The following is a 12,581-nucleotide window of genomic DNA, read 5'->3' as shown; positions in this document are numbered from 1 at the left end:
CACTGTGTTTGAGGGGGCGTCAGACATCTTTATCCACAAACATCTTTATATAAGCCTTTTGTTTACGATATTAGGTAACCAAGGCATAGTATCTCTTTCACTGATGCTGATAAGATATTGCATATCCGAACAGGATGGGTTGATTCGATGGAAAGTTCAGTGTGACCTGACGAATGATGTAGCAAGCGGAAAATTAGGGATGTACATTTTGATCAGTTGCTACGTGGAGTGGTCTACTATAAATTCAGATGAAGGCGTGTGTCTATACTTGTTTCATCATGATGCAGTCATGTCTACAGTAGAATTCATCTCGACCTTTGCAGGACTTAACCCCATTAAAAGCTATTAAACCAAGATAACACTCATTGAAACAGCTCAACTGATTAAATCGGATCTTCTCTGGTTGTGCACAAGTGACTGTTTTCATGTGCGATATCGCATAAAGCTGGTATTCATAGCTTCAGTTGGGTAACCGATTATAAAGGAAACGAAAGGAAACAATGTTATGTGTGGCTTTGTTCACGAAATCAGACAATGTCGTGCTTTTTGTAAACCAGCATTCTTGAAAATGAGCAACATAATGATTTTTGACTTAACACGGTTTAGAAATAATTTCTTCATATTTTTGGTGTTATCTGTCGTTTACATATCCTTCCTAAAACACCAAAGTACGAGTATTTCCAAACATCTAAATTTGCTAAAATTTAGGACATGTTACAAAACTATATTGTCTAGAATTTTAGAAGAGTACTTTTAATATTGGCCGGTTATTTTTCACACAGCGACGTTAACTAGGCAATGTACTATTACCTATAACATTAACTAAAACACCAAAGTACGAATATTTCCAAACATCTAAATTAGCTAAAAATTTAGGACATGTTAAAAACTATATTTTCTAGAACTTTAGAAGAGTACTTTTAATATTGGCCGGTTATTTTTCACACAGCGACGTTAACTAGTCATATCCCCATACTGTTAACGTAGGGCTATTTGTAAAGGTCACGCGTCAATGGGAAAGAGCACTGTGTATTGTGTATAGGAAAACGGACAGTAACTGCAGTATGTATTACTCAATACTGCTCTTACTTTTAATATCTCGGTTTGTTTCGCAACAAAAGCTTTATAAAGAAATTTAAAACCTCGAGATTTAATGTGCGATGATGAATAAAGAGTTCTATTCACCGTTTCATAAATGCCAGAGGTTTTGTCGTTGTCCCGGGGTCTTTGTCTCCTTTGCTTGAGCTCGAATAGCGATAACTTTCACATTTACTCACGACATGAGCGAATAATGTATTCACACCTAATACAAACATTAAATTTCATGCGTTTCGTCTTTCTATCACGTATTTTTTTTCAAGCGATAGACAATCCTAACACATACCTATTCTGAACCTAAACTAGCGAACATAATACTAGTGCTTGGCAGCTCGGGTCTAAATGTCAATCACGTCAGCTGTAACCTATACTAGATTTTATTCAGTCGCCGATTTGCTGTGCATGTAATATTACAGGTACAACTTTACGACAAGATTACTTAAATTTCCAAAGTTTAGTTATGTCTCTATGAAAATTCAGCTTGTTGTTATTGGTGTCGTCGGCATTGTTGGTTTATTTTTAGTTACTAAATGCGTTTCATTTGTTGGGAGTAAATTTGTAAAAAATAATGCACGCGTACAGAGATGTTGCTGCATGCGTCTAATATACAAGCCCCGCAGGGTGGAGTGCATTGGACGCTCAACATCTCAGTACATGTGCATTGTAAATGTTTTGTACAATTTCTCCAGCAACAAGTGATGCGTATTTATTAACCTATTTCATAAACGAGGAAAAATCCCGTGATTTTTGCTATTTTCATAACAAAATTATCACCCGCGGAGTGCGAGCGCCCCCTGGCATTTTTCTAATGTGTTCTCTGATTGGTTCTCGCTATCTAGAGGTGTATGGATTTCTAGAATGAATGCTACCACGTAATAACGGGGGGAAACTGCTAACTCATATCAAAGGAATTTCTGCTGATAAAAATATCTTCAGAGTAACGTTCATCGTGTAAGGAATATGCCTCCGTACTACTTCATCTTACCCTCTGGGATGACACTGGGAACAACCAGGAGGAAATCAGGAGATCATATTCCATAATGGTATACCATGAGAGTAGCCTCATTACCCCATTAAACCGCATACTTAAAAATGTTGTATGCCAATTCTAATGGAATAACACTTAACCAAAAATTTGCAATGTAATATAAAGTGAACAAAAATTATGCCAAGTTTAATACGCAAGGCTATATACAATTGAGCACATGATTTTGACATCCATCAGTTAACATGTTTAACACGCTTATTTAATGCTATTTCAATGTCGTTAGGGCAAAGCTGAAACAAAGGTTTCCAGCAGTTTAAGCAGCTGCAAAGTACTGGTAATGTCAATACCATTTCAAGCCCATAGGGGCACTGCTGAAAGAGATCAGATGTGGTGCAGATTTCATATTAAGTATTTGTACCTGCAGATATTATATTTTTCTTGGTGTAACCTTTTCAAACTGACATTTTAAAACCGAAGTTAAATTTGTCTTAGGTATACATTATCATATGCAGCAACATCAGATGCTCAAAAAGAGTATACGTATATATGTAAGAAGAGTGATCCTTATAGACGGGGCTAATTAATATTACTTTGTATTGTTTATTTTTAGCAATAAACTTAACAAAATGTGTTTTCTTGTTGTTCATTTCAGAGACCGAAGGAGAATAATAAGAAAGAATGACAACATCAGATCACAACGTCTAGAGGAGGCTGCAGACATGGTAGGAGAAGTCGAAGCACAGCCGCTAGTAGACCAAAACCAACACACAGCAGCAAATGGTACAGCAGGAGCTTCAACGTCACCAACAGGGGCTACTTCAGCAACTTCACTGCACACGCCAGCACTGGAAGAGCGAAGACCTTCTGCAGCTTTCAAACCCCCACCTCCACCACCAGAAAAACAATGGGAACAACAAGGTGTGCATTACAGATCAGAAGGAGGGATCATGCACATTCACAAATCTGATTCTAGTAAACTTTCAGTCGGTCCTGGTGATGAGACCGAAAAAGAACCGCTTATGTCTGCCCCTGATTTCGATGCAGGGCTATCTTCCGATGACAAAGCTGAAGAAGTTGCTACTCAGTCTGCTGAAGAAACAGAAACAGCGCCTGAGCAGAAATCAGAAACCCCAACAGATGAAACGCCAGAAGAACCAGTAGCATCAGCAGCAGCAGCAGCAACAACAACAACAGCAACAACAACAACAAGTGAAACAACAACAATGGAGAGTAGTGAAACAACGGCACAGGTACATGTTACTGTCTCGATTTCAGAACATCAAGACGGTCAAGTGATTACCAGTACCTCAACGGAAGCCTTCAAGCAGCTTGATTCTTCCACCACTACGGAGAGCGCCGCTACTGGATCCACGAAAGTACACAACCTGTTTACTAGCACCTCAGGAGATGGCACACGGACTGAAACTGCCACAGATTTACCTGATGTTACCAATGGCGATCCAGCAGCATGGGTGTAGCAAACTGTAGCAAGGAATTCCCCATCGGTGCTTTCATACCATATATAGTTACCAAGGGCTAGACGTTATCATAGTATCTTTTGTTTCTACTGGATAATCTTCTAGATTCTATCTTCCGCTAAAGCTACCTTGCTTGTAAGCTATCACCTAATAGATATAACCGGAATATATAGTCAGATTAGTATAGTACAATATTGGAATATTCAGCTATTTGACTACATTATAACGTATTGCACGTTTTCCTCCTTGCATTAGTAATAGCAGCCTAAACCCGCGCGGATTCCAGTAGTTTCGAATTTTTTCGAATTCGATAAAGAAATGTGAGAATTACGGTGGATGAAGTTCTTGTGAATCATGTTGAATCGGACCTTGTGACAACTCATGCATTCCATAGGAATGAAACTATTGATTTGGAATGAAGTTATAACTGAGATCAAGAAGGAATATAAAAAGCTTGATCATCTCAGAGGAGCAACGACACAAAGTCAAGTACGTTTTAGTACACTATTTGTGATCCATTTGTACTGTAGCAACACTAGCAATACCGTGTAACTTCGTACAGACAAAATGTTACTTGTGACGGTGCATTACTTTAATTTGTCCAAATCAGTGTAGAATAACCTTCCGTCTCTGTGACGTGTAGGTACATTCTACACAGGATTCCTGTCGCTGTGGCATTATGGATCACATTTGATATGTAGCTGATACTTTCTCTTAAATGTAGACCCAGTTTACCCCATCATTATTTTGTAGCAGTACTCTACAAGACTGATTAGGAGTGAATTCTCTTAATGTAGAAAATGCTTTTATGTGGACACATTTACATTATGTGATAGTGGGGTCATTTATTTCTCTAATACATAAAGAAAACGACCTTTGCATATATCATAAGCCTTCAAAACAGAAGACATGTGCATTGCACATGTGGATCATGCAACTCTCCAATGTTCTAAAACAATGATACTCTATTGCCGAGTGAATGTAATCTGTTATAGAACAACAATTGTCAAGTAGTATTGTGTCTTCAAAAACGTTCCAGGAAAATGGCATCGTGGCGTCAAAAAGGGCGTTTGTATTGAAAATGACCAGTTCCTTGTTAACATGTACAGTAATGTATAGACAAACCCTGTGACAATATGTAACCTCATAATGTGCATGATCAAATGTTGTATCTTATGTGTTGCCAACTATGTGTGTTTTTATACACTATTGTAATTTTGAGATGACTATCAATGTGATTCAATTATACCAGAGAATGTGGCGTGTAAAAAGCGTCAGTTAGATTATACAGAAATAATTAGGGTTTTATTTTGTTCTGTTTGGTTTCTTTAAATTACAAGAATAATGAAACTGAGAAATAAGTCTACCCAAGAGTAAGTTTAACTAAACATTATATTAAGTTAATCTAAAGAGAAATGAATATCACTGGTGAGAACATCTACGAAGAGCAGCTTCGTTAAAGTCTTTGCATGTGTTGCAGAAGGTTCAATTACTAGTAGATATGGTTAGGTAAAAAATCAACTTACTTATCACTATCTCACACATCGTTAGTGGAACAGATGCAAAGGCCGACAAAGGCTTCGAAGCCAGTCACGACAAGTGTAATTACCTCACACATAACCAAATAGTAATACGTCATATTTTGCATATTCATGTTACAGATCAATTCCATTCAATTGGGACTCATGATTCCACTCTCAGCAAAAGACGTACTTTATTCCAATCCAAAAACAGTAGTCACCATGTACACACCATGTACACGAGAAGGAAAGCCAAATAATTCCTAAAATCATCCCATCCTAGAACTTGTTTTCGGGGTTAGTGGACTTCCGGTTAATCTATTAAAAAACAGGTCCTACTCGTCAGACTATAAAATAGCGACAGTGTTATTGTATTGTATGCGCAAGTGGTGTAATTGGGGATTGTCGAAGATGTTAGGAATGAAATCAAACCTCAACCGGCTGTCAACCACCAGTTGCGGACTGTACTGTCCGAGCTCGTCCTGCTGGAACCGGTTTATATTGCTCTAAACAATGGAATGCGGTCCAACCGCTGAAACGTACGAGCTCGTTCGGTTGGAACCGGTTTTTATTGTTCTAAACAATGGAACGCGGTCCAACCGCCGAAACGTACGAGCTCGTTCGGTTGGAACCGGTTTTATTGTTTTAAACAATGGAACGCGGTCCAACCGCCGAAACCGACGGTCGAGTTTTGATTTCATCCCTTAACTATTACAGGCCAGATATAGTTCAACGTCTTGTCCTTGTGACATATGCAGCGACAATTTGTGTATCGTTTTTCTTTTCGAGAAGAAGAGTAAACGCCCCAAACAAAGATCATTTCAGTAGAAGATGGCAGAGGATAACTAAAATCGCTGCGCAGATGAACGGAAAACGCACACAAAAACGTCGGGCTGATACTTGCTGCCTGTTAAGAGTTTTGTTGTACGTGCATGTCTGCAGCAATGATAATGTCATTGTAACGTAATATAAATTAGTTTTACGAGTACTTTTACCTATGACCTCGTATTTTCAGAAGTAAGTGACTAAATATGTCATAATGTCTTTCTAGGTATATAGCAAACAGCTAGCAAATTCAGCGTTCACAAGTCTTTTCTTCGATGCATCATTTTGAGTCAGGATATCAATCAATTCTACACATTTCTTGGAACTTTGGAACGAAATAGACCTTATTTCCGAAGGCACGGTAGTTCATCAATGATTTGTGCATGCATAATACTTATTTTTAATCTCTGTGATGTGATGTGAGGTTTTTCATACTATCATAAGATTAATCTTGTACGTTGGTTCCTAGATGATCTCTTCTCCGTGTCAAATCGAATGGCCGCGTCTTCAGCATGTTTAAAAAAGCCTTTCCCTGGCTGGCATTAACACGAAAAACGTGAAAAACGTGAAAACACGACCGGATTATCCGGCTTTATGGACCAACTCGATATGTAGGCCTATTTATGGGGGATTTGAGTGAGCACGATCTCCGACACAATTTAATCAAGGGAAAAACAAGCACCAAAATACTGGGAGAACACGTTTTGTTTTTAATGGAAACATTTGACAGAAAAGGGGGGATTTGGGGGTCGCGTAAATATTGATCGGTCCTTTGCAGTAAAGTAACTGCCCAACACAGTTTTTGGTGACTTTGGTTTGAGAGTTGTTTTTAGGTAATTTTGGGTCGCTGATTTCAAATATAGCATTAGTTTTTGCATATCACGTCAAATTTTCACTCTATGGTATACCCCCACTTATATGAGAGGGTGTATTGCCCGGGTCCATAAAGTTACTAAATCACATGAACCCAATTCAAAGTCAAAAGGTAAATGCATAAATATTGACATAATAATATCAACTATATAAAGGTACACTAATTTGGCAAGATGTTTTGAAATCTGATTGTATAACAATTAAATGCATGACTATAAATCATGTAGAAATATACAAGATTCCATGTGTTTCAGAGCTCCATTATGTGGTGCAAAGCATCATGGGAAGGTATGATTGTCTGCTATTAAGCTGTATTTATCAGTCCAATGCCACTTAATGTACAATATTTTTAAGACAAAGGCAAAAAGTATAACTCATCCTGTCCTTGCTTATTAAACATATGTGTTCTAAATAGTAATTCATGAAATGTCACCATTTGTCATAGAAAAAAAAACTTGACCTGATAGGGAAAAACTGATGCCATATTTGAAATCAGCGACCCCAAATTAGTTAAAAACAACTCTTAAATCCAAGTCACCAGAAAAAAAGTTAAATTTTGTTGGCCAGTGATCAATCACAAGTTTTCTACTAATAATGTAATTTAATGTGCATGTTTTCTTGCAATATTCAGTGCAGGATTCTTACAATTTATACATTGGTATGTAGGACATATTGCCGTAATAAATGAAGTTAAAAATAGCCTTAATTCAAAAACAAAAAGTGGCGCATCTCTAATGTCCACAAAGAAACAACTACTTTCTTCATGACGTGGTTGGTCAACTATGGCGAAAATGCTTCAAAAATGTTTCAAATTCTTATAGATTATATGAAAATAATATGTAATCAGTATTGTACAAATCTTCCATAGTCGAATGTATGCTGTTCATGTAGGCCCGTGTTTGTGTGTACTGTTATTATTACTGATATAATGAGTTGCTACTTGTGTGTACTTTCATGTCGCTACACAGTTGCAACTTCGCCAGCGTGTGAAACTTCCGAAACAAATTTGAAAGGAACAGCCGATTAGTCCGAAGATTCATTAGTCCAAAAAGGGTTAAAGTTGGGGTTTATAATTTAAAGGATTGTGGTTAAGAATAAAGTTAGGTTTAGGTTTAGGTTTAGCGTTAGCATTAGCGTTAGGGTTGTCAATATGGGCTAGGGTTAGGGTCAGAGTTAAAGTCCCGTTCAGTGATCCCAGCGAAAGTATAAAAACATTAAAATTGTGTACAAATCCCTTAAAAGTGTAAGTCGTAAAAATTGTCCAAATGTATTTCTGAAATGAAAGATTTGGGCAGAAAAACAGCACTATTGACAAAGTGGAAGCCCCATTGAAATACATGTAGCTAATTTATATACTGTCAGTATATAAATTACGGATTCATGTAAAATGTCTGATTTTGTCTTTCATACACGGCTTTCGGCTGAACAGCAGGCTATGTTAGCACATCCATGACAATGATAAAGGTACCAAAATCTGAATTTTGATGATTTTTCGATCGTCCGGATGAGCAAACCACTGAATGGGCCTTTAAGGAGTCAGAGTTATGTTTACTGAGGATTAGGTTTAGGCTTAGGATTATGCCCTAGATTATAGGTTAGGGTTAGGGTGAAATTTAGGGATAGGGTAATGAGGGTTTATAACTAAGTTATCGGGTTTTCGGACTTATGACCCTTCGTACTATCGACCTGTTGCGCAAAGTTGAACAAGGTAACACAAAAGGTCCTCAAAGTTGCACAAAATTACTCAAAGTTGCAGAGTGTTGCGCAAAGTTACTCAATGTTAATGCAAAGTTGCACAAAATTGCCAAACATTTGGCAAAATCAAATGACAACCGCTTGAGCAGTTTTGCGCAACTTTGGTCATTTTTGACAATTTTGGACAACTTTCCCTGCTATATGGGGGCCTTGTAAATTTGTAATGAATCAGTGGCGTATAGCCAAGCCAATCAAAAAATGGTTGGATGTCAGTAAACCGAGTACAGGGGTGTTTTAGAGATAAAAAACAAAACAAGTGAAAGCGTTTGCGACTTGGAATTTTAAAATACCTCCCGAAAAGGGTCGAATTTTGTGTTTTGGGTGTGAATGGCGTCGTTTCATTATTAATATAGATAAACTGGATACGGTAGTTTAAAGAAACCTTGACGACGCCTAAATTGTCCTAATGAAGTGTGTTTGTATATACTATTAGTCTAATGTTATTGCCAATTTTGATTACTGCATAATTGCATGCACTGAATATAAAATGTTACAAAACTGCTGAATAAATACTCTTAAAATTAAATAAACCAATAATGTTGATTTTGTTGTATTATATAATGACAAATTGGTGTAATTTATGTTATTAGTATTACGGGTATAGTATATTTATTTATGTTTTGACTTTTGAGATGACCAAAATAATATCCTACAACAGGTCAGCTGTCCTTTGTGAAGTTATACACAAAGTTTATAGAGTTAACAAACAAACAAATTTGAGGCAATTAAGTGTAATTTTTATATATTCTGTAACATTCTGACAATTACAAAAATAATTTTGCATTCCACTCTCAAACAGAGATCCTAACATTTTAGGATCTTTGTTTCTAGTGTGTTGTACACACGTTTATTTTTAACATTTATTTTATGTCTGTATTATTTTTATACTGATACGATTTTGGCATGTAAGATATAATGCATACAGGTACGTACATACTTGCTGTTATGCGTAACAATAATTTGTTAACTACTATATATAATCAATTACTGTGTAAATAATGCATTAAAATACTGGCATATCTGATCAAGATTATTGTCATGATGATAATAGTGTTTTGTTTGTATGTTCTTTGTCTGTTTGCTTGGGTTTTTTTTTAAATAAGTAATAATTAAAAAACTTAATTAATTGATTAATTATTTTTAATTTGATTGGATTATTTCAACATCACGATACTAAATAAGAATTAGAAAGCTTTTCCAATATTGTCATCCTAATACGATAATTGCAAACCTCTCCATCTTCTCTATATTAAAAAACACATAAAAAACAACAAGATTTTGCGTGACCTGAGAACACATTAGACACACCAAAACTGCATTCTGAATACGAGGAATGTACTTCTGATAAAAAAAATTTATTTGAGATATAATACAAATTTTATGGCAAATTTTGACAAATTTACATTTTCGACATTTAACATTCCTCGAAGTAAACTTTATTAATCTAATAATATGTCATGATGTAGCTGATGGGAGGAAAAGCTGTATCGTCAGAAACGCAATTGTTTGGGTATTTTAACGCTACAATAAATCAGCTATCACATACTTTTTGAATTTTGACAATTGGCCATACCGTTCTTGAAATACAAGACTTTTACGAAATGCCCTCATTTTTAAGCCTTTCCACGGATTCAAATATCAATCGATGATCTATTTAGTATATAGTCAGAGTGCTAAGGCCATCTTGATTTAATAATTCGTCTCAATGCCCCCGCGCAAGTAAAATCGCTTGTATTCTGGCATTATTCCCGCTGTATTGAGTAAATTTAAGTTTTCCGCTGTTTTTTTTCTGATCCACCACACAAAAATCTCACGTCTGACATCGTCAGACGTCCACCGTCCAAAGCGTAAATCTCAATAAAAAAATTCGTCATCTTGACCACATTGCAACCTCCCTGAAAGATGAAAAGGTGGCCTACCCTTGCAACAGATACACAAAATTAAAGTAACAAAATAAATAAATTAATCAAAACCGCATTCCGTATTATGTTTTAACTTGGGAAGGGCTTTGAGATAATCTAATCACTGCGCATCATCGGCGCATGATGCGTTGTCATTTATATTGAAAAATTAAAATGAGGGAGCTTCGTAAAATTCTTTTATTTCAAAAACGGAGCGGTCAATTGTCAAAAGTCAAAAAGTACGAGGGGCAGTCAGTATGTTTTAAGAGTTGACTCGTGACGTCATTTGTGGATCGTTTTCATGGCATTTCTCAATGATTACATAAACACGGTACCTTTGTCTTTCAAACAACACATGTAAAAATTATATCACACACATGATTACGTAACAGCATTAGCATAAAATCAATGGTCTAGAGTCACCTGGTGAAATTGAGTCGTTTTTGTTAAGGGAAATAAGAGGCCGAAATTTGGTACTGTTGTATTTTCTATATTTTCTCGGGAATTAAAGAATGGAGATTACTGCCGTTTGGAACAGTAATAGAACACAAACTACTAGTTTATTAAACCATGTTTGTTGGGCTGGAAAGGTTTTAGTTTATTTAAAATGTGTGGTCAAATATGTCTTATTTAAAAAAAAAACAAGGCTTTTCTTTCTTTAAAAATCTTGATATTGCCAAAAATAGCAAACGTGGAAATTTAAATTTTTTTGCCAGTTCTGTTGACTAATCTCTAAACATTTAAACGGGAGTCTCCCTAGAAAATATTTGAATCCGTGATTAAAATATAACTGTTATTCTACCATTGTTACATTTATACAAAAAGTAGTGGTACAAAGAGAGAGACCATCGTTTGAATGAGAAATTAATTTTTAAAACTTTTCTGTTCATTTCAGGTTGAGATCATCCATAAAAATTCATATGATTATTTAAATTACAATTTTCATAGCATTTTGTAATATTTTAGGCCCTATTTACATGGAATTTTGCAATTTTCGTGCATTTCCACCATGTTGTATCGGTCATCTCACCTACGCATGCGCAGATTGTTGTTTGATTTGCACCAGTTATCATCGCACTGAGTACCAGCTCTCACACGTGACCAGTCATTATATTTTAGTATGTTTAATTTTGGAGATAATTGATGTCATTTGTAATAACTGCTTTTTTATTTTCGCCATTTTTGCAGAATATTTTCGCTTACATTCAAGCCCTTAAGTTGTTGAAGTTTCCAGACGTCCCATTTCCACCAAAGTTTAATGGCAAGTCTCATATTTTACCAAATGCAAACTGAGGACCTAGTGTTTATTCCTGCCTAAAACTAGCCATATGCACCTTGTACTTTTGCTGTTTTCGGACATTGTAAACACGTGTTTTTTCTGTAATTTAAAAGGCCCGCCTTTTTGCGTGATTTGGCAGTGTCCCCAGACTATGATTTTATGCTAATGCTGTTACGTAATCATGTGTATGATATAATTTTTACATGTGTTGTTTGAAAGACAAGGGTACAGTGTTTATGTAATCATTGAGAAATGCCATGAAAACAATCCACAAATGACGTCACGAGTCAACTCTTAAAACATACTGACTGCCCCTCGTATATGATAGCTGATAATTTTCTTGATTAATTGTTTGACAACATCATCAGTTATTTAGTTAAGTTTGGTTTATGCGTTAAAATACCCAAAAAAATCAGTTCCCTACGATACAGTTCTTTCAGGGACACCCTGTATAGACGAATCCCACGAGCCAAGTGATGGTCAGAATTTAGTCGACCATGACTGGGTCCCCGGCGCACCAAACTGGTGTTTTTGACTGCCCAATTGACTGCCCAATTGGGTGGATTAAAGCCGCTTAAAAATCGATGTTATGTTTCATCCGTTCTATTGTCTACATGTAACACGGGGGATGAAATGCAGTTTAAAATCCCCGCCAAGGACGCATCATTTCATATTTCATATTTTAGGTGGAATATATACTGCAGGGACCCAGCTATGGCTGCCATTGAGGTGTGGGAATGCGTGAAATGGGATTCGTCTATTACTCAAAATTAGTTCACCTGAGAGCTTTCGAAATGTAACACTATTCCTTGTTCACTCGGTAGATGGACTGGTGAAAGATGCTTGTTACTGAGACCGTCGAAC

General features: G+C 36.3%; 1 protein-coding gene across 1 annotated transcript in view; it reads left to right on the top strand.

The window, feature by feature from the left end:
- The window catches only part of LOC140153328 (uncharacterized), a 54,810-nt gene extending 45,225 nt beyond the window's left edge, over positions 1-9,585 (top strand). The window contains exon 2 of the mRNA XM_072176055.1: positions 2,739-9,585. Within this exon, the coding sequence (XP_072032156.1) occupies positions 2,739-3,564 (826 nt within the window). The 3' untranslated portion in view covers positions 3,565-9,585. The remainder of the gene's footprint in view (positions 1-2,738) is intronic.
- The last annotated feature ends 2,996 nt before the right edge of the window (positions 9,586-12,581 follow it).

This window comes from Amphiura filiformis, chromosome 5 (genome assembly GCF_039555335.1).
Source record: "Amphiura filiformis chromosome 5, Afil_fr2py, whole genome shotgun sequence".
Taxonomy (NCBI): domain Eukaryota; kingdom Metazoa; phylum Echinodermata; class Ophiuroidea; order Amphilepidida; family Amphiuridae; genus Amphiura; species Amphiura filiformis.
This window is presented reverse-complemented; position numbering and strand designations above follow the sequence as displayed.